The sequence below is a fragment of the Manacus candei genome, unplaced genomic scaffold (genome assembly GCF_025592945.1).
Source record: "Manacus candei isolate 608988 ecotype Guabito, Panama unplaced genomic scaffold, ASM2559294v1 h1tg000092l, whole genome shotgun sequence".
In the NCBI taxonomy this organism is placed as follows: domain Eukaryota; kingdom Metazoa; phylum Chordata; class Aves; order Passeriformes; family Pipridae; genus Manacus; species Manacus candei.
Genome location: NW_026138140.1, coordinates 2118585 through 2145494, shown reverse-complemented (window position 1 = coordinate 2145494; position 26910 = coordinate 2118585). Strand labels below are relative to the sequence as shown.

General features: G+C 47.2%; 1 protein-coding gene across 20 annotated transcripts in view; it reads right to left on the bottom strand.

The window, feature by feature from the left end:
• The window catches only part of LOC127460967 (AF4/FMR2 family member 1-like), a 33873-nt gene extending 9843 nt beyond the window's left edge, over positions 1 to 24030 (bottom strand). For 4 of the 20 annotated variants that reach the window (XR_007899920.1, XM_051768120.1, XM_051768136.1 and 1 more), the window contains exons 1-11: positions 13531 to 13855; positions 9607 to 9671; positions 7274 to 7394; positions 6494 to 6793; positions 5402 to 5488; positions 5006 to 5050; positions 3913 to 3999; positions 3517 to 3561; positions 1774 to 1860; positions 1378 to 1422; positions 285 to 371 (exon numbers count right to left, since the gene is read on the bottom strand). Coding sequence is in view for 19 of the 20 variants with exons in the window: in XM_051768120.1 (XP_051624080.1) it covers positions 285 to 371; positions 1378 to 1422; positions 1774 to 1860; positions 3517 to 3561; positions 3913 to 3999; positions 5006 to 5050; positions 5402 to 5488; positions 6494 to 6793; positions 7274 to 7394; positions 9607 to 9641 (939 nt within the window). In the remaining variant the exon portion in view is untranslated. Of the gene's footprint in view, positions 1 to 284; positions 372 to 1377; positions 1423 to 1773; positions 1861 to 3516; positions 3562 to 3912; positions 4000 to 5005; positions 5051 to 5401; positions 5489 to 6493; positions 6794 to 7273; positions 7395 to 9606; positions 9672 to 9981; positions 10053 to 13530; positions 13867 to 14249; positions 14366 to 14984; positions 15028 to 23058; positions 23480 to 23792; positions 23836 to 23993 lie in introns of those variants that run through there. The other 16 variants (XM_051768122.1, XM_051768123.1, XM_051768124.1 and 13 more) reach the window with 16 other exon arrangements.
• Between the last annotated feature and the right edge of the window lie 2880 nt (positions 24031 to 26910).

Below are 26910 nucleotides of genomic sequence, written 5' to 3'. Positions count from 1 at the left end.
CAAAATCTACCTCCTCTGGTTCAAAATTCTAACAAGTAAAAGTAAAATGACAGAGCTTGCTAAAAACAACTGAAAAGAGGGAAGATCATTTTGCCACCACCTCAGTCCACTCCAAAACACTCAGCAGCACAATCGCTTCTAATTCTCAGCAAAAGAGTGCACTGGAAGCAGTTGCTTCACAGCTCGAGATCCACTGGGCTCAAAAGGAGGTGAAAAGCACATGCAAGAGGCAGAAAGCTCTCTTGGAATTTACCAAGAGTCCTGGCAAAAAGGGGCTGGTTTACCTTTGTTGAGCAAGGCAGTTTGGAAGGCTCTGCTTTTGGAGGCGACTGCAGAGGTGACACGGGACGTGAAAATGAGTAGGTCATTTCCTGGAAAACAATTGAGAGAAGCAGCTCTCAGGATATTTGCTGAGAGACACAGAGGAAGTTTCACGTTTCCCCAGGGTGCCTACAAAACTAGTGATATGCATTCCTGACCGGTAAGAACACAGGCTGTCTGGTGAAACACAAAGGGATGCTGGACTTCCAGCTGGAGTCCTCGGGCTGCAACCCCAGCCAGCACACGGCATTTTCACACCTTTCACAGGGAAGGGGTGACACGGACTCAGACCAAGGCACTGGGAGCCTGTGTGCTGCTCACAGAGCAAAGATGGAGACCTCACCTACGAGTGGATGCACTGCATAGGATTCCCCAGGAACCGGGAGTGGTTCTCCCACCCTTCCCTGTGACCGGGGCTCCCCAGTGACTGAAGCCGTCTGGATGAGGGGAATGGATTTACGGGGTAACTGGGGATGTATCTTCTTAATCACTGTTCTTTGCTGGTATAGGAATGATTAGATGCATTACCTTGCTCAGTTTGGTTGTGGCACAAACAGTGTGCGTGCTAAGCTTACTGCCATATTAAATGCAGTATTTTGGTTTGGTGTTGTCTTAATATTTCTAATCAAGTAGGACCCTTCTCTCTACTGGTGTTTGTGCCTTCTCTGTCAGCTGTCCATTGGCAAAACACGCTGCCAGCACGGACACGAGGCAGCACGTCCAGTGCCTTGGGAGGAAGGAAGGTCAGGAAAGGGAACTCCTGACTTGAGGATGGAGCAGCTCTGTCTGTCTCACAAACCTTGTCAGTGTGGCTCTTGAACTGCACTAGACTCTATTACACTCACACCCTGAGAGCAGGGTTGATCTGACAACTCCAGCTGTATCTGAGGCTGACTTTGATCTTTACTGCTCCTCAGCACAGCCCACAACACACTTGCAGCAACAGCAACACCCGCTGAGTGAGCAGAAGTGGAGCGCTGTGTTTTTCCCCACCCCTTACCTTAATGCACACAAAATAGAAGGAAACACAGAGCTCTGTTCTTTGAGAGCACCTACCCTCAAAATGTCCTCAATGGATGGCACATCCGTGGAGTTGGTTTGCTGAGACAAGAAAGAGGGAAGCAGCATGAGTTTGTTGGGGTTTTTTCCTGACATGAGACCAGCAGGCACTCAGCAAACATTTGCTTACCAACTGCTCTAGGCATGGCATGTAAGACTATTAATAACAAAATGCTGGTAAAGACTAAAAGCCCCTTCAGAAGGGCAGTTGCTTTCCTTGAGTTGCTGTTGAAGCAGATGAGCTTTGCCTGCAAAGGCCCAGGCTGACTCTGCATTTCGAAGAGTTTCACAACTCGAGATCCATTGGGCTCAAAAGCAGGTGAAAGCACATGCAAGGGGCAGAAAGCTCTCTTGGAATTTACCAAGAGCTCTGGCAAAAAGGGGCTGGTTTACCTTTGTTGAGCAGGGCAATTTGGAAGGCTCAGCTTTTGGAGGCGACTTCAGAGGTGACACGGGACGTGAAAATGAGTAGGTCATTTCCTGGAAAACAATTGAGAGAAGCAGCTCTCAGGATATTTGCTGAGAGACACAGAGGAAGTTTCACGTTTCCCCAGGGTGCCTACAAAAATATTGTTATGCATTCCTAACAGGCAAGAACACAGGTTGTCTGGTGAAACACAAAGGGATTCCGGACTTCCAGCTGGAGTCCTCGGGCTGCAACCCCAGCCAGCACACGGCATTTTCACACCGTGCACAGGGAAGGGGTGACACGGACTCAGACCTTGACACTGGGAGCCTGTGTGCTGCCCACAGAGCAAAGATGGAGACCTCACCTACGAGTGGATGTACTGCATAGGTTTCCCCAGAAACCAGGCGTGGTTCTCCCACCCTGTGACTGGGGCTCCCCAGTGACTGAAGCCGTCTGGATGAGGATAATGGATTAACGGGGTAACTGGGGATGTATCTTCTTAATCACTGTTTGTCCTAGTTAGGACAGCTGAGACCAGTTCATCATGGTATGGGTGTAACCCAGAACTGTGTATTCTATAGCCTTCCATGCCATTTCCCAGAAATTGTTAGCAGTAGAGGCCTGCGAGATAGGAAGATGCTCCTGTCCTCATACCCTTTTATGGAATTCCCCGCTCTGAAGGAAGGACTGAGCATCCTCATATCCTTTTATGGAATTCCCCACTCTGAGGGAAGGACTGAGCATTCCTGCCTGAACTGGAGAATATATACCCTTGGAGGTTTGGAACCTTTTTACCACTCGTGGGATCCAGAGGAAGACTGCAGCTCACCGCTCTCAACCAGACTGAGACCACCACCCTCAGCTGGACTGCAATCACCACTTTTGACCAGACTGCAATCACCACCCTTGACCAGGCTGCAACAACACTCTCACCAACAGGTTTTCCCCTCACCTTTTCCTTTGGACTCAGGGGGCCCAAAGAACACCACTCTGTTCATGCCCCAGGGTGCCTGGTTATATATTTGGGTTTTATGGGTTAAAACCAATTGTTTGTCTGTATAATTGTACTGATTGTATTATTTTATTAAATTGTTATTCTGACTTATAATCTCTCTTTGGAGTTGAGTTCATTTCCACTGCCGGTTTACCTTTAAACCAGCACACTGTTCTTTGCTGGTGTAGGAATGATTAGATGCATTACCTTGCTCAGTTTGGTTGTTGCACAAACGGTGTGCGTGCTAAGCCTACTGCCATATTAAATGCAGTATTTTGGTTTGGTGTTGCCATAATATTACTAATAAAGTAGGACCCTTCCCTCTACTAGTGTTTGTGTCCTCTCTGTCACCCATCAATTGGCAAAACATGCTGGCAGCACGGACACGGCAGCATGTCCAGCGCCTTGGGAGGAAGGAAGGTCAGGAAAGGGAACTCCTGACTTGAGGATGGAGCAGCTCTGTCTGTCTCACAAACCTTGTCAGTGTGGCTCTTGAACTGCACTAGACTCTATTACACTCACACCCTGAGAGCAAGGTTGATCTGACAACTCCAGCTGTATCTGAGGCTGACTTTGATCTTTACTGCTCCTCAGCACAGCCCACAACACACTTGCAGCAACAGCAACACCCGCTGAGTGAGCAGAAGTGGAGCGCTGTGTTTTTCCCCACCCCTTACCTTAATGCACACAAAATAGAAGGAAACACAGAGTTCTGTTCTTTGAGAGCACCTACCCTCAAAATGTCCTCAATGGATGGCACATCCGTGGAGTTGGTTTGCTGAGACAAGAAAGAGGGAAGCAGCATGAGTTTGTTGGGGTTTTTTCCTGACATGAGACCAGCAGGCACTCAGCAAACATTTGCTTACCAACTGCTCTAGGCATGGCATGTAAGACTATTAATAACAAAATGCTGGTAAGGACTAAAAGCCCCTTCAGAAGGGCAGTTGCTTTCCTTGAGTTGCTGTTGAAGCAGATGAGCTTTGCCTGCAAATGCCCAGGCTGACTCTGCATTTCGAAGAGTTTCACAACTCGAGATCCATTGGGCTCAAAAGCAGGTGAAAGCACATACAAGAGGCAGAAAGCTCTCTTGGAATTTACCAAGAGCTCTGGCAAAAAGGGGCTGGTTTACCTTTGTTGAGCAGGGCAATTTGGAAGGCTCAGCTTTTGGAGGTGACTTCAGAGGTGACACGGGACGTGAAAATGAGTAGGTCATTTCCTGGAAAACAATTGAGAGAAGCAGCTCTCAGGATATTTGCTGAGAGACACAGAGGAAGTTTCACGTTTCCCCGGGGTGCCTACAAAACTAGTGATATGCATTCCTAACAGGTAAGAACACAGGCTGTCTGGTGAAACACAAAGGGATTCCGGACTTCCAGCTGGAGTCCTCGGGCTGCAACCCCAGCCAGCACATGGCATTTTCACACCATGCACAGGGAAGGGGTGACACGGACTCAGACCCAGGCACTGGGAGCCTGTGTGCTGGTCACAGAGCAAAGATGGAGACCTCACCTACGAGTGGATGCACTGCATAAGATTCCCCAGGAACTGGGAGTGGTTCTCCCACCCTTTGCTGTGACCACAGCTCCCCAGTGACTGAAGCCGTCTGGATGAGGGTAATGGATTAACGGGGTAACTGGTGATGTATCTTCCTAATCACTCTTCTTTGCTGGTATAGGAATGATTAGATTCATTACCTTGCTCAGTTTCGTTGTTGACTTAACAGTGTGCGTGCTAAGCTTACTGCCATATTAAATGCAGTATTTTGGTTTGGTGTTGCCATAGTATTTCTAATCAAGTAGGACCCTTCTCTCTACTGGTGTTTGTGTCCTCTCTGTCAGCTGTCCATTGGCAAAACATGCTGGCAGCACGGACACGAGGCAGCATGTCCAGTGCCTTGGGAGGAAGGAAGGTCAGGAAAGGGAACTCCTGACTTGACGATGGAGCAGCTCTGTCTGTCTCACAAACCTTGTCAGTGTGGCTCTTGAACTGCACTAGACTCTATTACACTCACACCCTGAGAGCAAGGTTGATCTGACAGCTCCAGCTGTATCTGAGGCTGACTTTGATCTTTACTGCTCCTCAGCACAGCCCACAACACACTTGCAGCAACAGCAACACCCGCTGAGTGAGCAGAAGTGGAGCGCTGTGTTTTCCCCCACCCCTTACTTTAATGCACATAAAATAGAAGGAAACACAGAGCTCTGTTCTTTGAGAGCACCTACCCTCAAAATGTCCTCAATGGATGGCACATCCGTGGAGTTGGTTTGCTGAGACAAGAAAGAGGGAAGCAGCATGAGTTTGTTGGGGTTTTTTCCTGACATGAGACCAGCAGGCACTCAGCAAACATTTGCTTACCAACTGCTCTAGGCATGGCATGTAAGACTATTAATAACAAAATGCTGGTAAGGACTAAAAGCCCCTTCAGAAGGGCAGTTGCTTTCCTTGAGTTGCTGTTGAAGCAGATGAGCTTTGCCTGCAAATGCCCAGGCTGACTCTGCATTTCGAAGAGTTTCACAACTCGAGATCCATTGGGCTCAAAAGCAGGTGAAAGCACATGCAAGAGGCAGAAAACCCTCTTGTAATTTACTAAGAGTCCTGGCAAAAAGGGGCTGGTTTACCTCTGTTGAGCAGGGCAATTTGGCAGGCTCTGCTTTTGGAGGTGACTGCAGAGGTGACACGGGACGTGAAAATGAGTAGGTCATTTCCTGGAAAACAATTGAGAGAAGCAGCTCTCAGGATATTTGCTGAGAGACACAGAGGAAGTTTCACATTTCCCAGGGGTGCCTACAAAACTAGTGATATGCATTCCTGACCGGTAAGAACACAGGCTGTCTGGTGAAACACAAAGGGATGCCAGACTTCCAGCTGGAGTCCTCGGGCTGCAACCCCAGCCAGCACACGGCATTTTCACACCGTGCACAGGGAAGGGGTGACACGGACTCAGACCCAGGCACTGGGAGCCTGTGTGCTGCCCACAGAGCAAAGATGGAGACCTCACCTACGAGTGGATGCACTGCATAGGATTCCCCAGGAACTGGGAGTGGTTCTCCCACCCCTTACTGTGACCGGGGCTCCCCAGTGACTGAAGCCATCTGGATGAGGGGAATGGATTTACGGGGTAACTGGGGATGTATCTTCTTAATCACTGTTCTTTGCTGGTATAGGAATGATTAGATGCATTACCTTGCTCAGTTTGGTTGTTGCACAAACGGTGTGCGTGCTAAGCTTACTGCCATATTAAATGCAGTATTTTGGTTTGGTGTTGCCTTAATATTTCTAATCAAGTAGGACCCTTCCCTCTACGGTGTTTGTGTCCTCTCTGTCACCTGTCAACTGGCAAAACATGCTGGCAGCACGGACACGAGGCAGCATGTCCAGTGCCTTGGGAGGAAGGAGTCTCAGGAAAGGGAACTCCTGACTTGACGATGGAGCAGCTCTGTCTGTCTCACAAACCTTGTCAGTGTGGCTCTTGAACTGCACTAGACTCTATTACACTCACACCCTGAGAGCAAGGTTGATCTGACAGCTCCAGCTGTATCTGAGGCTGACTTTGATCTTTACTGCTCCTCAGCACAGCCCACAACACACTTGCAGCAACAGCAACACCCGCTGAGTGAGCAGAAGTGGAGCGCTGTGTTTTTCCCCACCCCTTACCTTAATGCACACAAAATAGAAGGAAACACAGAGTTCTGTTCTTTGAGAGCACCTACCCTCAAAATGTCCTCAATGGATGGCACATCCGTGGAGTTGGTTTTCTCCAAGGAAGGTTCGAGCTCAGATGATTCTGATGCCTTAGAATTTTTACGTGGTTGTTCTGTCACTGAGCTCTGAAATGTCTTGGTTTGACTGGAACTCAGTTCATGACACTTGCTCCTCGTCTGTGACCTGGATTTGAATTTCTTTGGAGACCATATGACCTTCCGCAAATTCTTCCTCATGTACTCCTTGAAATCATTGTAATCGCCGAGGACGTTCCTAATGCGCTTTGACAGCGCATCTTTGTTATCAGTCTGCAACACAAGAACAGAGAGCTGGAAAATTCAGGAGTACCCCAAGAGATCCAGCTCAGCAAGAGGCATTCCTCAGGATCTTAACTGAATCACCCTGCATCAGCACAAATGAAGTTAGGCAAGCTGGCCTTGATCCCGACAGTCTCTCCAAAGCAAACGGGACTGCTCTGGCCACTGCCAGTCATTCCAAACCAAGCTTGCAGGTGCACCTGCAGCCTTCAGGAGCACCAACATCAGATCCACTTTTTATCACCACAGCTGCAGACAGACAGGCAGCAAAGCTGCTCTTGCTCTCCCTCCTGCTACAGGAGACCAACCTCAAGTCCATCGTGCTCTTGCACAGCCAGCAGAGCTTTAAGCACATCCTCTGAAGAACTGAAGATGCTGTGTTTGCCTGTACCATGCTCAAGTCTGCTACACCCCATGCAGAAGGCACAGCTCTCCTTCCTCTCCTTCCCCTCCACACCCCACTGCCATTACCTTGTAGGGTTTTGCAAAGATGGGAGTCTTCCCAGGGAACTGGTCTTTCTCCCCCAGAGCCTCCCGTCTCCTCTTCTCTTGCGCCTCAAGACGAAGCAAGTCTCTGTTCTTCTTGGACAAGCTTTGACAAAGAGAAAGAGAAAGGATGATGAACATCTTACACCAGTGTTATCAACCCCTTTATACTCTGTGCAGAACCCATGGTTGTCAGACAATGCCACATGTCTAGCATGACAGTAATTGGGAAATCCACAGACTGGTTACAGTTGACAAATCAGTTGGGGCAAGCAATTGCTGTCCCACATAGGAATGAGGCACACAAGGGACAGCATGCATCTTTCTTAAAAGGTATTTCTACTCCTGATACCATTCATCAAGAAGGGTGGGAAGGGAAAAACTGTCCACCCATGTAATTGTGAAACAAACTGAGAAGCTGTCAACGGGGGTCATAAGCACATGAGCTGGCAGATCCCCTTGCAGTGATTGGTCTGAGCAACTACCATTCTTGTTCTCCTTCAGACTTCTGCCCCAACTCTCCACCTGAGAGGAAAACGGAATCCACTATTTTGAAGGTGTTGCCACTTTCAGAGATTGAACTTTGCCCACTTTATAATCAGGTTTGAAAACTCACTCTCTACTTTAAATGGATATTTGGAAAGGCGCTGACCTGGGACACCACACAGTTCCATTTAAAACAATCCCATAAATTGAAATCTCAGAAATTCAGAAAACAGCAGCTCAGATCACCCTGTTCCTCCTCAGCCATATCTGCCTGCACTCAATTCCACCAGCCCCACAGCAAAACACCAGGAAAGCTGTGTCACACGCCCTGCACAGTGACTTCATGGAAAACCAGACCCTTTAAACTACACCTCATCAGTGAAATACCACGGCAAAAGAAGGGAATCTCCTGCTCTAATATTTATGGACATTGGGGAAGGAAAAGCATACAGGCATAGTGGATGCAGGTATCTCTCTCCTGTGTCTCCAGACTACTGTCAACACACAATTTCTAGATTCGTCTTCTCAAGTGCCCCAGTTTGCAAGGCAAGAGCCTTGTCTTCCCCAGCACTGACATTTTCTCAAATACCACACCAATCATCACCTCCTGCAAGTTTAAACATCCCTAAAGAAGAGGCAGAGCTGCCTCGTCTCATGCTGAAGGCTGTTCTTTAAAAGAAATAAGTTGTATCACACTAGATGACATTCCTAATTCAGACCAGGAGGGTCTGCTGTCTACTGAAACACCCACTTTTTTAAGAGAAGTCTGTACCTTTTTTAATATAAGCTTCCACACCCCTGTGGAGACACCATTTCTGCCCATCGTTCCCCTGGCCAGGGAGGGTGTTTGTCAATTTGCTCTTCCCAGCTTTTGAAAACCTGGCCTATGCTGTAACTCAGAACACTGCAGAGCTCCCCCAGGTTCCCTGTTGGGAAGCCAGGCAGAAAGCCTCGGAGATCCACAGTCAGCTCAGGCCCCGTGTGGGCGGGATTGCCCCACACACACCAGTGAACCGGGGCTGTGCCGTGCGGGCCAAGGCGGGAAACCTTCCCCACAGGCACGGCCGGCGTGGACCGAGGGCACAGACACACAGACACAGAGACACACAGACAGATACAGACACACACAGACACACAAACACACACACACACACACACACACACACACACACACACACACACACACACACACACACACACAACACACAAACACACTCCCTCAGGGAGCACCGCGGGGCCGACACTCGCTGCGAGAACTCTGCTCACGCCACAGAGACCAAAGACCAGAGAATGACTCAACAGAGATCTCTCCCCACACCAAAGACAAAATGACTCAACAGAGATCTCCCCCCACACCACCAAAGACAAAATCCACCACCGAGTTCATGGTGGTGGTAAACTTTTCCAGGCTTCCTGTCATTATTCCTAGCTTTTCCCACTTCCTTCTGTTTTTCCTTTTTCTCTCTCTGCCTCTCTTGGACTTAATCCAGTTGAGTTATCGTTTTGGATTCCAACATTTGACCTGGTTTCTGTCTTAATCTCGCTTTTGGGTACTTTGGAACTTAAAATCCTCTCCTCATTTAGGGATAGAGGCACACTCTGTACCTAAGCGGGTTGGAAGAGCAGGATGTCACCCAGGCTTGGGTCTGTCACAGAAGCTATGAAAATACCAGCATGCTCTGAAGCCACTCTCAGGGACATGACAATCCTGACTTACTTCTCTCCCTCAGGGATTATATTTCTTGCATTGAGGAGGGGATTAGTTTTTTGAAACCATCTCGACACTTGTCACAGCACCTGGGAGGTCAAGATTACACCCAACAAATTCCTACCTCTCGTCGTTCTTCCCCTTGTCTGGGGGTTCCATTATGAGTGACTCCAATCTGAGTCAGCCTTTCTAGAAGAGAAAAAACAGATACTCAGCAGATAACAGACCATCAGATAACAATGGTGCAAGCCACAGAAAGACACAGGCCACTACAGATGGGAATCCTGTCACACGCCCCCCTCAGCCTGCAGCTGGAAAGCCTAAGGGACAGACACACACACTAAGAGGAGAGTATGGATCTGAAAGCAAATAAACATTTCATATTTCTTCCCTCCTCAGAATCATGAAAACCATAACCTTGCCTGCTAAATCAACTGCCTTAAAAGAACAAGGTGCCCACTGGAATGGAAAAACAAAGGAAGGTGGCACAAGCACGTACTGGAAGAAGTCATTCCAGTTTTCTTTCAACTTCTGCTGGATAGGCCTCACGTTGTCCTAACTTAGTCAGACAGAGATGCACACACACAGAGGACACTTGCTCTGTCACCAGTTTATCCTTAACGTGGCTATAAGGCCTGTGAGCAGCCAGCAGTGACATCTAGATTTCAATAAACAATCCAAGACTTTTGCAAATGCCTTTGACAGGACCAGGTTTGCAACCACTGATGCCCCATGGATTCCAGGTTGCGTGGGCCTTATTAACGTGGCATTATTTTTTCTACAACACACAAATGCCTTTGCAACCAAGCTGTGTTTAGGAACAGTCTTTCCTCCCTGATGTCCACTTGCCTGGCTGGACAATTTAGTTAGGATGTCTTTTCTTCTTCTACAAGCAACTGTTCTAGTCTTTGTTATTGCCTGTTATTTGGGCTTTTTGCTCAGAAAGCTTGAAACAGTTTGTTGCTGCACTCATTTTCAGTCATGTGTGTTGCATCTTTCCCTGCAGCTCCCCACAAACTGATGTTTCAGGGGACTCCAAGATGCCAAGGTTTTCCTTACCAGCTACTGTCCTACGTGACTATACAGCCACCACCTACAGACGAAAGCAGGCACCCAAGTGGCCCTGACTGGAATTTTTACAAGTGTTTTACAGTGCTGTATGTGACCAGACTGATTTCTGCATCCCTTAGCTGGATGTAGTGAATTCCTCTCCTTTCTGCCTTTCTCCATCAAGCCACAGGCAACAGCTGCTCTAATTGAACATGAAAGCTACTTGGAAACTTGAACCTTATGAACCCAGTCAAGAGCTTCCCTTCCCTTCAACGCTGCCATCACTAACATTGACAGTGTGGGAAAAACTTGATGTCTTTGCAGGCATTCAGTTCTTTGAAGGGACAGCTTGATGGACACTCGCAGAAGAGACTGGATTCATGGAACCATAGAACTATAGAATCATAGAAGCACAGAATCACAGAACCATAGAATCATAACATGGTTTTGGTTGGAAGGGGACTAAAGATCATCTAGTTCCAACTCCCTTGCCATGGGCAGGGACACCTTTTCCTAGACCAGGTTGCTCAAAGCCCCATCCGGCCTGGCCTTGAAATATTAAGAAATTATAATGGCCACTGTCATTAAATACATATAATGTACATATTTCTCATTATAACGGCCTTGATTCCTAACGCTGAAATAATAACAGATCAAGAGCTTTGGATTCACTTCTGCAATTGGGGATTTTCCACACAGGCTTTACCATCTTCCTCTGAGACAACTCAACTGTAATTCCGAATAATCCCCGTGCCCAGAGTTGCTTTTGCCACAGATCTGATGGGTCTCCCATCAATCATCTCTTTCTCAGCACCGGGACCTTTTGGCAGCACCCAGCCCAGAACAAAAGGGGCTTTGCACTGCCAGTATCATCCTCCTTTATGAAGGATTCCATGGCTATCCTACTCCTCAGAGACACTTAGGTTTAAAGTTGAAGCAGCAGCAAGCCCTCCCGGAACCTTCCCCTCCACTTGAAATTAATTTGTCCCACTGCAGGCTGGATAATATTAATATTAATATTTAATTTCCCTGGGGAGATGACTTCTTTCAGTGACAATTATTCTAAGCTTGCAGAGGCAGTAGTAAGATTCTAGATTTCAAACTGATGGAAGGCAGCAGAGTCACAAGTACCTGTCCTTTTTTCCCCCCTTCCAGACAAGTAGTGAATTACCTTGCACAAACAGCCTTTCCAGGCAAGGAATGCCTCACAGAGTGACAGTCCAGATACACACAGGCTTTCTGGACAATGAACACCTCACAGAGTGAGGGTCCAGATAAACAGAGGCTTTCCCAACAAGGAATGCCTCGCACAGTGATGGTCCAGGTAAATATGGTATTTCTGGACAATGAACACCTCACAGAGTGAGGGTCCAGACAAAGACTCGCTTTCCACACAACCAACCCCTCTCGGAGCGAGAGCTGCGCTGCGATCCGTGCGGCCGCACACCTCGCAGTGCTGCCGAGGGACGGGCTCTGCCCTTGGCAGGTGCCCAGTTGTCACCTGGATGTCACAATCACAGAACCCTGCCGGGGCCCCACCCACACACCCCGTTGGAACGGTGGAACTCGGCACTTCCCAACATCAGGATTCAGCACTATTGAGGCAGTAAAATGCCCAGAAGCCCAGAGATTACAACTGGCACGGCAAAGTGTTACAGTCACTGCAGGACAACAAGCCGCAGGACCTGCCAAGTTGCTCAGATTCATTTATGGCCCCAAAGCAAGAGGTTGATGTCAGCCACTCACTTTGCAATTACAGATCACAATGAAAACCTGTTGGGCTTTGATGTTCTGAAAGGTCGAGCCTGGCATCTGCCCCATTGTGACAGGTGCTCTTTTGGTGCAAAGCTCGACCCCAACCCCAAAAGAAATCGGGAGGCTCTAATGCAGTTACTTCACACAGCACCTACACACCCAGATCCAAAAACTCCTGCTGTGGCACAAAGCGCAACTTTTATAATTGATACTAACTTGGAAAGCCACCAGTATTGACTCTGGATTACCAGCACTTAAACACCAACACAGCCCCATGAACAGCTGCAGTCCCCAATCCTGCAAACCTGACAGCTACAAGAGCTTCCCTTTCCTTCCCTTCAACGCTGCCATCACTAACATTGACAGTGTGGGAAAATCTTGATGTCTCTGCAAGCATTCAGTTCTTTGAAGGGACAGCTTGATGGACACTCACAGAAGACAGAGGATTCATAGAACCATAGAATCACAGAACCATAGAATCATAGAATGGTTTCGGCTGGAAGGGACCTTAAAGTTCCAACCCCCTTATCATGGGCAGGGACACCTTTTCCTACACCAGGTTGCTCAAAGCCCCATCCAGCCTGGCCTTGAAATATTAAAAAATTCTAATGGCCACTGTCATTAAATACATATAATGTACATATTTCTCATTATAATGACCTTGATTCCTAACACTGAAATAGTAACAAATCAAGAGTTTTGGATTCACTTCTGTAATTGGGGATTTTCCACACAGGCTTTACCATCTTCCCCTGCAGTTACTGTCTGCGACAGCTCAACTGTAATTCTGAATAATCCCCATGCCCAGAGTTGCTTTTGCCACAGATCTGATGGGTCTCCCATCAACCATCTCTTTCTCAGCACTGGGACCTTTTGGCAGCACCCAGGCCAGAACCAAAGGGGCTTTGCACTGTCAGCATCATCCTCCTTTATGAGGGATTCCATGGCTATCCTACTCCTCAAAGACACTTAGGTTTAAAGCTGAAGCAGCAGCAAGCCCTCCCGGAACCTTCACCTCCACTTGAAATTAATTTGTCCCACTGCAGGCTGGATAACATTAATAATAATAATTAGTTTCCCTGGGGTGATGACTTCTTTCAGTGACAATTGTTCTCAACTTGCAGAGGCAGTAGTAAGAATCTGGATTTCAAGCTGTTCCTGTTGATCTATAGTGATGGAAGGCGGCAGAGACAAAAGTACCTGCCCTTTTTCCCTCCCTTCCAGACAAGCAGGGAGTTATTACCTTGCGCAAACAGGCTTTCCAGACAAGGAATGCCTCACAGAGTGGTGGTCCAGATAGACAGAGGCTTCCCAAACACTGAACACCTCACAGAGTGAGGGTTCAGATAAACAGAGGCTTTCCGAACAAGGAACGCCTCACGCAGTGATGGTCCAGGTAAGTATGGTATTTCCGGACAATGAACACCTCACAGAGTGAGGGTCCAGACAAACAGAGGCTTTCCGAACACCTCACACTTCACAGAGTGAGGTTCCAGACAAAGACTCGCTTTCCACACAACCAACCCCTCTCGGAGCGAGAGCTGCGCTGCGATCCGTGCGGCCGCACACCTCGCAGTGCTGCCGAGGGACGGGCTCTGCCCTTGGCAGGTGCCCAGTTGTCACCTGGATGTCACAATCACAGAACCCTGCCGGGGCCCAGCCCACACACCCCACTGGAACGGGGCAACTCGGCACTTCCAACATCAGGATACAGCATGTCCCCAAGATGGGGGCACAGCACAGACCTCAATAGTGCTGAATTCTTCAGAGACTTAATGTGGGAAAACGTTTCTGCACACCAAGTAATGCCATCAGATGGTGACGGAAACATTAAAGCATCTCAGTCAAATAGACACAATTAATCTAAAAAGAATCAAAATCAGCACATCGCTGATAAGGTACAAATCATCAATTCCAAGAATTCCTAATTTGCTGCAGAAATCAAGGAAATTATTTGCTCACCTCTCTGGTGAAAAACAATTACCAGATGATTTTTTCATGAGGTCTGATTCCTGCAGCTCACTTGCTCTACCTGTCAGCTGCACCATCTTCTTGTACATTTGATTGCACAACAGCTTCTGAGAAAAGAGGGAACCCTCGATCAAATTCCTCTTTAGGACAGCTTTCAACCACAACAGTAACACCATGGTTTGCCTCCCGGGAGTCGACAGCTCCTCCCATTTTTGTGTCGACTGCAAACTTGCTCAGTATGGGGTTGGTGATTGCCCAGCCCTCTCATTTGTCCAGGTCTCTCTGCTGGACCTCCCTGTCCTCCAGGGAGTCGACAGCTCCTCCCAGTTTGTGTTGTCTGCACACTTGCTTAGTATCCCTTCCAGCTCTGCGTCCAAGTCATTTATGAAGGTGTGAAAGAATACTGGACCTCAGATGGAGCCCTGTGGAACCCCACTAGGGAGGCTCCCTGTTCATGTGCTTTTGAGGCAAAAGGAAGGAAAGATACAGCTGGGTCAGGGGAGGAGAAATAAATGACAAGATTTCTCAGGTTTCTAAGAGAACTTCAGAATTGCCAGTAGATTGGTTTACATCAGTTGTGCTCTGCAGGTGCTCCATGCAGGGAGGCAGCAGTTCCTCTTAAGGCATCAAGAAACTGGTCTCACCCTGTAGCAGCCCATACCCTCGGCACCAGAAATGCTGCACAGGCAGAGGGGGCCCCAAACCAGCCGTGTTTCTCATCTGCACCTTGCTTGTGTCTCGCCAGTGAAGGCACAGGTTCCTCCAGGAGTGCGAGACGATGATGCCAAAGGACAAGGGGGAACACTTTCGGGTTAGGCACCTCAGCGTTTAATTCTGCTGTTACTAAGGGTTATTTAATTGACAGGCTCTGGAAGGGAAGCAGAGGGCAAAGTGTCTGATGATGCAGCAAAGATGGCAAGGGGACACCTGAACAATGCCAGGGTCTGGCTGTGGGGAAGGGCCATGGTCACCGTGGAGCCTGGAGGGCTGCCGGGAAAGGGGATGGGGCCACAGCCACTGGGATGGGGACTGGCACCGCGGCAGACCTGGGAAACCAAATCCCGCCTGGGACACCGGGTGTGCTGCGGCCTCGGGATCGGGAAGCGTATGGGATGGTACAGCTGATGGGTGGTAGGAGCATACAGAACATGCCAGTTTTCTGTGGTTTTCAAAAATCCAGGGCATTTCTGTGCGTCCTTGTGATGTCCCCTATGGCACAGTGCAGTAAGGGGCAGGGATGGGGAGAGGTGAAACCTGAAAGCCTTTCATGGAAAAATACCCTGTTCTTTCCAGCCAGATCAAAGGCTTGCCTTCATGAACTTGGATCCAGACTTGCACCTGGCAGGGACCACTTCTACAGAAACTGCTTTTGGAAATGCAGACATTTTGCTGGTGTTTATTTACTGTCTGTTTTCAAGAGCCTCAAACCCATGAACAGGTAGTTTGCAAAGGGGAGACTGCTGCACATGTGCAGTCCTGTTCCTACATCATGAAATTATGTGGAAACGGGAGGGAATTCTTTCTTGTAAACACACTTGTTTTGGGATACCATCCTTCTCTTCACCACTCCCACAGGTCCATCAGAGATAGGGCGAGGGATGTGAGAGGACCAGAGGACTAAGGCACACTTTTAGATATGAACATGGCAGATGCTGCTGTCACACCACAGGAAATCCTTGGCTAGACACGGGTGTCATCTTACTGAACACATAAATGCTGGGCATGCTGCCTTCACAGTTACAGTGACAAGGGAAAAATGCTTGCAAACAGCTAATTTTTGCCTTCTGTGTTCCCTTGACAGGTTTCCAAGTATCTGGGCCCATCTTGATGTGTGGCCGAGTAGGAGCCTGTGAGTGACATCCCTCCACCACAGGAGACAGACAGAGCTGTTCCCAAACACCCCTTGTCATTTGCCACCCCAGCTTGAGGCTTCCAAGGCTGAAACTGAGCAAGACCCTCAGTAACATTCCTCTGGTGTTTTCTGGGCACACAACTACTGCAGACTGTGGGATGTCACCTAATAACCTCTGGAGGCAAATCTCCTTGTCAGCAATATTTGTGATGATTGTCCTGTTGGTTACTCATAATAGAAATGTTTATAGATCATCAATACATTGGCCCATTCGGACAATTCATTGCACTTTGTCATTTTAAAGGCAGGGGAAAGCACTACCTGAAAAAAACACAGTGCAAAGTTTTCCCAATGGAAAAAGAAAACTTGAACTTTATTTAAAATATTTTTGCTTGCAGGTTCTTTTTTCAAAAATTAAAAAAAAAAAACTAAGCTGTTTCTAGTTTTGCCTACAGTTCTTTTTGAACAAATCAAAAAACTAACAAAACTAAGCTTCTAAGTTTCTAAGTTTTCAGAAGTGAAAAAAAATTCAAGATGCTTTCTTGAACAATTCAAAAAAATTGCTTAACTAAGTTTCTAAGTTCCAAAGGCTTCACAACTACAAAAAACTGGGAGGTATTTGACATCCTGGAGAAACAATTCCGGCATGTTTTCTTCCAGTCTCAGTCACTGTACTGCCTGCCTAGTGGAGTGTGACAGGTCTGTCAGGCTCCTGGTCAATACCAGAGCACAGGTCTCTCTGATGACTTTGGCAAAGATCTCTGGAAAAAGAGAGGGAGAGAGAAAACCTTTGGTTGCTTTCATACAACAGGCACATCTGACAGAGGACACTCAGCAAATACTGTTATTTGATTCAAAGGGCACTTGCAAAGCCTGTAGAATTTCAGCAACTGCCTCATCAGTGTGAGCCTTTTGACAGCCTTCCTACCGCACATCGTGCTTATTTTCCTTTGCCACTTTGCCAACAGATCATGGCACTGCATCCCTTCATCCTCAGTAGCTCACAAAGCCTTGTGTTTTATGGAAAATGGCACTGCAAAGGCCACGTGGGATGGTAGGTTACAGGCTGAACTGCACCCCCCCTACAGCTTTTACAGATGCACCACTGCTTGCACCACAGGAGAGCACAACAGTTTTAACAACAAAACTGTACAATAACAAGAGGAGCAGCAATTCTAGGAGTTGCTACTGGCAAATACTGGTCACGTGCCCAGCAAGGACTCCAAAATTCAAGTGCTGCTCAGGAGCCAAGTTCCTTTAGCAAGTGCTGCTCCAACAGGGCAGGTCTCACACATCCCTCCCTCTCTCTGTCCTCCCAAAAGAAGTGCTCCTGAAGAAGCAGGAGCCGGAGTGGCTGCAGGGCCATCCTTGCCTTGTGTCTTCAGGAACTACAGACAAGGGGTGTAAAACAGATACTTACTTTTCAAACTTCAGTAGAGACCTCCTTGGCTTGAAGGTGACATCGGCAGAGAAGGCACTGGGAAAGGCTTTGTGACATGCCCTGCAGATCCCAGAAAAACCACAGAGATAAAGCTGGTTAGAAAGAGAGGCCTAATCCAATTCCAAAGCCTGGCTTTCTTAAATTTCAAGAGAAACTGTGTATTTGCCCCAGGCATAGTCTGTTCTCTAGGCTCTCCCCCTCTCACCTTCTTCCTCAGCAAACCCATCAAGAATGGAAACGGAGACTTGGCTTCTCACCTGGCTGCTCATAATGCTCAGTACCATTAAACTTTTCCCAAGCATGGAGAAATTCAGTAGCAGGTTTCCTTGCACAGTGGCTAAAAGAGCAGGAAGGCTGCAAGCAGCACATTTCTCATGGCCACTAGCCAAGGCAGGAATGAGTGATATCCATTCCCACTTATTTCCCTCTTAAGCACACACCAATTGCTGACTCTCCATTACTGACTACAGTGTCAAGGAAAAGCAAGCAATGAGAAGCCACCTAATACACTGTGCAAAGTCTGGCTTAACACACACATAACAACAACATTGCTGTGGAAGAAGGTGAGAGGGGGAGCGCCTGGACAATAGACTGTGCCTGGGACAACACAGAACACAAGCCACTGGTAAACAGCCATGGAATTGATTTTAGAATCCAGAAATGCAAAGATCCAGCTGCAAGGGTCATGAACAATTTTGTAAAGAAGCTATAAATCCTTAAACCTGGGCTGCAGACAAAACTGCACATTTCTTATTTTTAAGCAACCCATCCTTTCTTTTTACCAACACCCTTATTTTCACACTAATATTGTCTTTACAGTTTCCTACAAGTACTGAAACCCTGACTAATCTTAGAGTATGTTTCTGAAGAAAATCACACAGCACCCACGGGTTGCTGGAAACATCCCACCAGTTATCCTGGATGCCTACTCTGATGCTCTTTGACAGCTCCGTGTAATTTCCCTTCACTTGCCAGTGCTTGGTGAACAAAGGATCCCTGGGGTTATCCATGGCAGGCAGTTTGTCAGCCTCGGCTCTGTGTCTCTTCCAGGTCTCAGCTGTGTCTCAGCTCTGTATCTTTTGGGTCATGTCTGTTGGCTTTGGTACAGGATGTGCAGGAGTCACGGCTGGCTGGGGTGGGGGCAGCACGTCTTTCTTCTGGGTTTCAAATGATGGTTTTGATGCTCTGGAGATGGGAAGCAAAGTTGTGAATATGGTGTATATACATTGTAGGGATTTTTTTAAGACTCAGTTACATCCTCTACCAACTCTCTTTAAATTCCCCTGGAAGTGTGAGACAACTTGTTAATACAGAGGATTCAACCAAAGCGAAATGAAACTTTGTTCAGTTCATTGTGCATTAGATATCACACCTTTATCAGCCAACAACACACAAGTTGCTTTTCAAGTAGGAGCAAGTCTCAAGACTTGTCCTTGGAGCCAACACTTGCACCCAGACTATCAGGACACTGCAAAAAAGGTATCCCTCCAACACAGCCCCTTGTCGCTGAGTGAAGGGGTAATTACAGCAACTAAACTCCCTGGGACAAATCACCCAACAAGGCAAATAAACTGCAGCACTGTCTCTCTCTCCTCCTTATGGTACATGGTACCTTCTGTGGTCAGAGATACCCCCCCTGACATCTCCTCTATGTGCTTTGACTGAATTAGACTGACTGTTCCTTTCAGACTTGCCAGCTCAACTAGACAGCACTTACAAAGTTGAGAGGATTCAATGGAGAGAGACTTAAAATGCTCTGCTTTTAAATGGCAGAGACCATCCCATTTAATAATACAGTGGCATATCAGATTAGTGATCCTCTGAAGTTAGGATGACCAGGGGACAGACACCAAATAGCACCTTGTTTCACCACTGCTCAGGTACATAATTTTTATTCAGCTTTCCAAAGTTTCCAAGAACACGCTGAGCAGTGAGTCCCAGCTCACAGACTGCAGCATCAGTCCCAGGAAGACTGGGCCCTTACCTCCAGTGGATCGGTCTGGATCCCTTTCCCCCCATGGTGTGGGGCGGCCCAGTTCTAGTTCCATTTCCATCTGAGGAACCATTTCCGATGGCTTGAGCTGGATAGGGAAAGGGAACTCCAGCACCAGGGGTTTCTTCAGGTCCTGAGCCTGGAGGAGAGAGGTGCTCTCCCTTCCTCCCCCCACCCACATGGTCCCATGGCAGGCACAGAGACAGCACACCGGCGTGGAGAGGAGGCAAGAGAGCATTTATTGTTGGGGGTTTACATTTATAGGGTTAGGAAGATTCACAGAGTAACCAATTACAGGTTGCAGGAAGGGGTTAACAACCAATAGGAAGGGGTTAAAAAAAGGGGCCAATGAGAACACCTCAGGATATCTTCTCAGGACATTCCTGCATGGGATAACACTTGTTGTGGGGGGTGTTGGGAAGAAGAAGCATGTGTTTGCAAAGAGACCACAAAAAGCCATTTTAAGACATGTTTAAACAACAGTTTTCCCATATAATGCAGGTTTAGTGCTACAGATCGGGGTCACTGTCCTCCTTCCGGTGCCTCTTGGACCCATCGTGCACCAGGGGCTTGCCAGGCCTTTTGATTCCCACAATCCTGTGGGTCTCCAAGCCTGAGGAGCTCTCTGAGTCACTGCTGCTCCCTAACTCGGAGCTGCTGGACAGAGATGATGCCACACTCCTGGGCTGGGACTGTAGGGGAATGCGCGGCCACTGTGTGCTAAAACTAGAAAGGAGCATGGGAGAGTGTTACTTACTTATTATAGGGACATGGCAGTATTCAGAAATAAAACTGAAACCCTCTGTTTTAGCAATGAGAGGAGAGGGGAGAAGGCCAGAGGAAATACATTGCCATACTCAAAACATAAAGCACTGGAATGAAAAACCTCTGGAAATAATAAATTCTTCAACGAGGTCAGACAAACATGTAAGCAGGACATCACTGCTACATTCTGAAGCTGCATTTGGCCAACTAAACTCTCAAAACCCACCAAAAGTGGCCAGGGCTTTTCTGAAAGCCCCAGTCCTCAAAAGCAAAATTTCCAATAAAGGCTACCAGATTTCAGGATGTTCATTTCGTAATTCTCCCCCTTAAGTTTTCCCTTCTCCATCTGTGTTACTTGGTCAAGACAAAAATGTGGGTCAGTGCTCTCCTAGAGGAAAAATTCTGGGCTTCTCCACCTTTCTTCCTCTAATGCTGGCCCGGGGCACTTTAGTCTGTCTTGAATATTGCTTCTGACTAACAAGACATGACAGAAACCAGGAACCCTTTCCCATCTTCCCCTCCCATAAAAAGGAGGTTTGTTTTTCTCCTTATCTGGCCTAGCTAGAAGTTTGCTAAAAAACCTGTCTCTTGGAGAAACAAATGCAGAAGGAGGCTTTTCAGCAGCCTGTTTTGGTCGCAAAAAGAAAGAGAAGAGGGGAAGGAAAGGTTAGCTCAAGGAACTCAGAACAATGCAACAAGGTGAGATGATTCCGAGGCACGTCTGTGTGCCTGGTGTGTCCAACATCCCAAACTGACTTGGTTGTCATCGCTCTCCTCACTGTCACTGAGCTGCAGGTCGTCCAGGAGCACGCTGAAAGACAACCAGAACAGAAATATCAGCCAAGGCAGACACATTCTCAAGCACCAAACTCTGAGCAAGATTTGGGTTGGGCTTGCCAAAACAAACCAACCTCCCCCATCCCTTCTGAACATTTGACAAATTCAGGCTGCAAAAGCCTGTCACTGCCTGAATGGGTGGGAAAATGGTAACACACAACCAGGCATTTCATTGGGCTTTCCAGCTGACCTGGGGATATTGGGCAATGGAGGTCAGGAGCAAGGGCTGCCATCTAGAGGCAGCAAAGACCAAGCTCAGGGAGGGAATGCTGCTCACAAAAGGCTCCCTGGCCCAGCCTGCAGGAGGGAAGGAGTCTGATCCTTGCACAGGAAGAGACTCCCATGCTCTCAGCCTGCACTGCTCCCCAAGGCTACGACATTAATCTCTGGGGGGGTTTCTTCAGTTGTGGTTTGCTTTCAACACAGACAATAGAACCATCCCATGGTTTACTGGACTTGGCATTGCTGGATTAATGGTTGGACTTGATGATCTTAAAGGTCTTTTCCAACCTAAAGCTTTCTGGGAGTCCATCCAGAAATAATAATGTTTCATGGGTGAAAATTCCCTGCACTCAAGTTTTATAAGAAAAAGCAGACTGATAAAACTTAATCTTCAGAATCCTCAAGGAGCACCAGTTTTTGTGCCTTCCAGGTTCTTTTAAGTAACTGCCCAGTAGAGCTGGGAACAGAGTCTGGTTACTTACGATGGTCTTGGCTGAGAGCTCGGCAAAGTTCCTGAGGCTGTGCCAGACTGCTCTGCACATCAAACAGGAATAGGTTGGATTAATTTGCCTCACTTCTAGCCTCTTTCACCCTATCATCTCTGAGCACCAGATTGGAAAGTCACTTTCTTCCAGGATGTCTTTGCCACTGAGATTATTCATCACTCCATGGGCTTTCCCAGTGGGGTTTCCTAAGGGGGTTTCCTAATGAAATACTGCTTGTGCCCTGCTGGACTGCTACCTTCATTTCTAGGTAATGAATGTTTACAGTCTCTCAGGCCATTTCTAAATTCATCCCTGTTCAACAAAGCAGAGGAAATCACACTTTTTAATCCATGTAAACATCTGATGTTCTCCACAACAGAGTGAGGGTCCAGACAAACACTCGCTTTCCACACAACCAACCCCTCTCGGAGCGAGAGCTGCGCTGCGATCCGTGCGGCCGCACACCTCGCAGTGCTGCCGAGGGACGGGCTCTGCCCTTGGCAGGTGCCCGGTTGTCACCTGGATGTCACAATCACAGAACCCTGCCAGGGCCCAGCCCACACACCCCATGGGAACGGGGCAACTCGGCACTTCCAACATCAGGATACAGCATGTCCCCAAGGCGGGGGCACAGCACAGATCTGTGCCACCGAGCCCCCCAGTCCCTGCCCAGCCGCTGACACGGAGCCACTGAGGGAACCCTCAGCTACCTGTGCCAGACATGCAGCTGCTTTGCCCAAAGGCAGCGGGATCAGAGGCACTCAAGGAAAATAAGTGCAAAGAACTTAAATTCTGTGCCTTGCGCATTTTAGGGGCCCCGAGCAGTGATGGAAACGCAGGGAGGCCGTGTCCCAGTCCGGACAGGTGAGCTCTTGCTCCAGGGCCTCTGCAACAAGAATTTCACTTGGAAATTAGTTGTTAACAGGGTAACGAAAATAAAACATAAGAAAACCCTAATAGATATGACTCACAGGGCCTTCACAATTCCTTCAAATATAGATAATTCTTCAGAGACTTAATGTGGAAAAGGGTTTCTGCACACCAAGTAATGCCATCAGATGGTGACTGAAGTATTAAATTATCTCAGTCAAATAGACACAATTAATCTATAAAGAATCAAAATCAGCACATTGCTGATAAGGTACAAATCATCAATTCCAAGAATTCCTAATTTGCTGCAGAAATCAAGGAAATTATTTGCTCACCTCTCTGGTGAAAAACAATTACCAGATGATTTTTTCATGAGGTCTGATTCCTGCAGCTCACTTGCTCTACCTGTCAACTGCACCATCTTCTTGTACATTTGATTGCACAACAGCTTCTGAGAAAAGAGGGAACCCTCTATCAAATTCCTCTTTAGGACAGCTTTCAACCACAACAGTAACACCATGGTTTGCCTCCCGGGAGTCGACAGCTCCTCCCATTTTTGTGTCGACTGCAAACTTGCTCAGTATGGGGTTGGTGATTGCCCAGCCCTCTCATTTGCCCAGGTCTCTCTGCAGGACCTCCCTGCCCTCCAGGGAGTCGACAGCTCCTCCCAGTTTTGTGTTGTCTGCACACTTGCTTAGTATCCCTTCCAGCCCTGCGTCCAAGTCATTTATGAAGGTGTGGAAGAGCAGTGGACCTCAGATGGAGCCCTGTGGAACCCCCCTAGTGACTCCCTGTTCATGTGCTTCTGAGGCAAAAGGAAGGAAAGATACAGCTGGGTCAGGGGAGGAGAAATAAATGACAAGATTTCTCAGGTTTCTACGAGAACTTCAGAATTGCCAGTAGATTGGTTTACATCAGCTGTGCTCTGCAGGTGCTCCATGCAGGGAGGCAGCAGTTCCTCTTAAGACATCAAGAAACTGGTCTCACCCTGTAGCAGCCCATACCCTCGGCACCAGAAACGCTGCACAGGCAGAGGGGGCCCCAAACCAGCCGTGTTTCTCGTCTGCACCTTGCTTGTGTCTCGCCAGTGAAGGCACAGGTTCCTCCAGGAGTGCGAGACGATGATGCCAAAGGACAAGGGGGAACACTTTCGGGTTAGGCACCTCAGCGTTTGATTCTGCTGTTACTAAGGGTTATTTGATTGACAGATTCTGGAAGGGAAGCAGAGGGCAAAGTGTCTGATGATGCAGCAAAGATGGCAAGGGGACACCTGAACAACGCCAGGGTCTGGCTGTGGGGAAGGGCCGTGGTCACCGTGGAGCCTGGAGGGCTGCCGGGAAAGGGGATGGGGCCGCAGCAGACCTGGGGCTGTGGGCGCCTGTGGGAAACCAAATCCCGCCTGGGACACCGGGTGTGCTGCGGCCTCGGGATCGGGAAGCGTATGGGATTGTACAGCTGATGGGTGGTAGGAGCATACAGAACATGCCAGTTTTCATAAATCCAGGGCATTTCTGTGCGTCCTTGTGATGTCCCCTATGGCACAGTGCAGTAAGGGGCAGGGATGGGAAGAGATGAAACCTGAAAGTCTTTCATGGAAAAACACCCTGTTCTTTCCAGCCAGATCAATGGCTTGCCTTCATGAACTTGGATAATTTGACTTATACCACATTATTTTGAAGATGAACTGTCATAACTGGACTCTAGTTCAGTAAATCTCAAACTTACCTTGCTTAGAGTCATGGAATAAAATTATTTCCATATAAACCAGCATTTTTTTTTTTTTGCTAACATGAATAGGGAAGGCTGGGGAAGGAAAACATGAATTCTGATCCTTGTTCTCCTTGAAATCCTACAAGTATAGCTATGGTATGTTTCAAATAACTGCCCTACCAAGGGAAAATGTCTTCTATTATTCAAACTCTTGATATCTGATTTCAATCTATGACTAAATATTTATATTTATGTCTAAATGTTCTGCGTAGCTGAATAACAAGGCATCTGTGTATATTAAACCTGGTGACTGAGGGGAGTAAGCAACAGTGATACACAACTCAGAGGATGATCAAACCATTAGCTGATTTGAGCAGTGGACTGTAATAGATGCAAGTATTTTGAGTGCTTGTCGTATATCCATATGATCCTAATGCTGGTAGCCTGTGGAACGTGACATGGGAAACTAGTGCAAAGTGTTGATTTATTTTATGCTAATGTATAATAGTCTGTCTTGTTTGAATTAAATCGTAAAGCAGAAAAAAATCATCCAGCCAAACCCAAACCTATGGAGTTTCATTGAAACAGTCAGTGGTCTCTTTTGTGACCTCAAAGTAAAAATTAGACAATGTTCACAGTGATTACACAGGTGATCTTAAAGGATGATGAATCCAAAACGTATGGAAACTTACTTTCAATTGCTAGCAGCAAAACTTCTTAGGAACCCCTTGTTTTCCTTATGAAATACAGACTCCAGTAGTTCTTCAATATGTTAATAAAAAACTCTAACTCTGTAATGACCCCACTTATTTCTCAGTGTGGTTGAGATGTGTGTCTGTATACATGTGGTGTGTTGACTATGAGATAAACTGCATATGTAGAGATTAACAGCTCCTAATGCTTTGAGGGTGCTGGAGAGGAGGGGTTGATTTGAAAGAATTTTCTTTTTCTTATACTCTGTGAGGTGTCAGAAATCTGCTGGGATAGTAGTCTAACAACATTTTGGTTCTTTTTACTGTCTTTTAAAGATCTGCCAAGGTTCTTGCAAAATGTTTCTTTCTATCTGTTGCTAACCTCACAGTGTTTTTGCCTGCCCAGGTGGGAAAACACTGGCTGGCTTGGTTGTGTGATGGTCCACAGCCTGTCTGCGCAGGGGTGTGGGTGTGTCAGGACAGTTTGGGAGGTGGCAGGCAGGGCAGATCCTCACAGACTCATAATGCTACTTTCAGAAGACACTTGACTTCAGTAGCACTGCTTCTGTAGAAACTGGCACTTTCTGGATGTATTTTGTTTGATTTGTGTTAGATTGTAGTTTGAGTGGTCAGGATACAGAAGTATGAAGACCTTTGCTCTCACAGAGTTCCCTAGAGAGACTCCTGTTGATGTCAGTGAATTTGGATTTGGGGTTAGGTCCATATATGCAAATACACCTACTCTTCTCCTGCCCAAGCTCATGACATTCATTGGGGAGACAAGTATGTGCTTAAATGAGTATGTTCTGCCAGGTTTTTTATAGACATTGTAAACACTATCAAATTTGCATATGAAATATATAGAAATGTAATTGAAGAAAGGAAGTCCACACTGTATTACACATCCATGAAGCTGATCTGGTGGGCCTGTAGAGCTTTTAAAAATTGCTAAACATGACATAAAACAAATATAAATTATAAAAGCAATATTTCTATATTCACATATTCCTTTATATTTTTGAAGTAATTCATAGAAAGAAGGTGGTAAGAATTTGCAGAAATTACGTTTTAAAATTATTTTCTGAAATTGAGTCATGGAGTGAGATGCTTATCAGTGCACTCAAAATGCATTTATTAACCCCAAGAAAGGAAGCCATTGCAGAGTGAAGTTAAAACAACCCACACTGGAGGGCAGCATTGGCTGCTAGAATTACAGTCAGTTCTTGTTAACCCAGAAGGGTTTCTGCAACCTGGGTTTTGGAAAGGCTGGGTGTGACATACACAGACATACGCCTCTCATGTTTGGATCTCATATATAAGAATTAATTTTTTTCCCTTCAGGAGGAACTTCAGTGTGAGCATTGTCTTTGTTCATGGCAGCATCCAAAAGATTTTTGTGAAATGTGGCTGTATGAGTCAACATAGGCAGGCAGCTGGAACAACCACAACACCAAGACTGAAATGCAGAGAGTAAATTTATTTCATTATCTCGCTAACCAGAGGATCCCGAAGCAACACCCAAGGAGAGACACACGAGTGGGAATGCAGGCACTCTCAGGCTTAGTCTATGCTAGTGCGTGGTGGGCCTGCTGTTTGCACCACTGTATCGAGGGCCCATGCACATGTAGTTGAGCACCATGCTGTGATCTCCTCTGTGCTTTTTTATGATCTCTGAGCTTTGATCTTCTCTCTCCCAAAACAGGGAGCTCAAGCACGCCCATGAGAGTGCCTCCAAGTCTCTCAAAACACCTACATTATCTCTACACAGAAATTCTACTTCTCAGT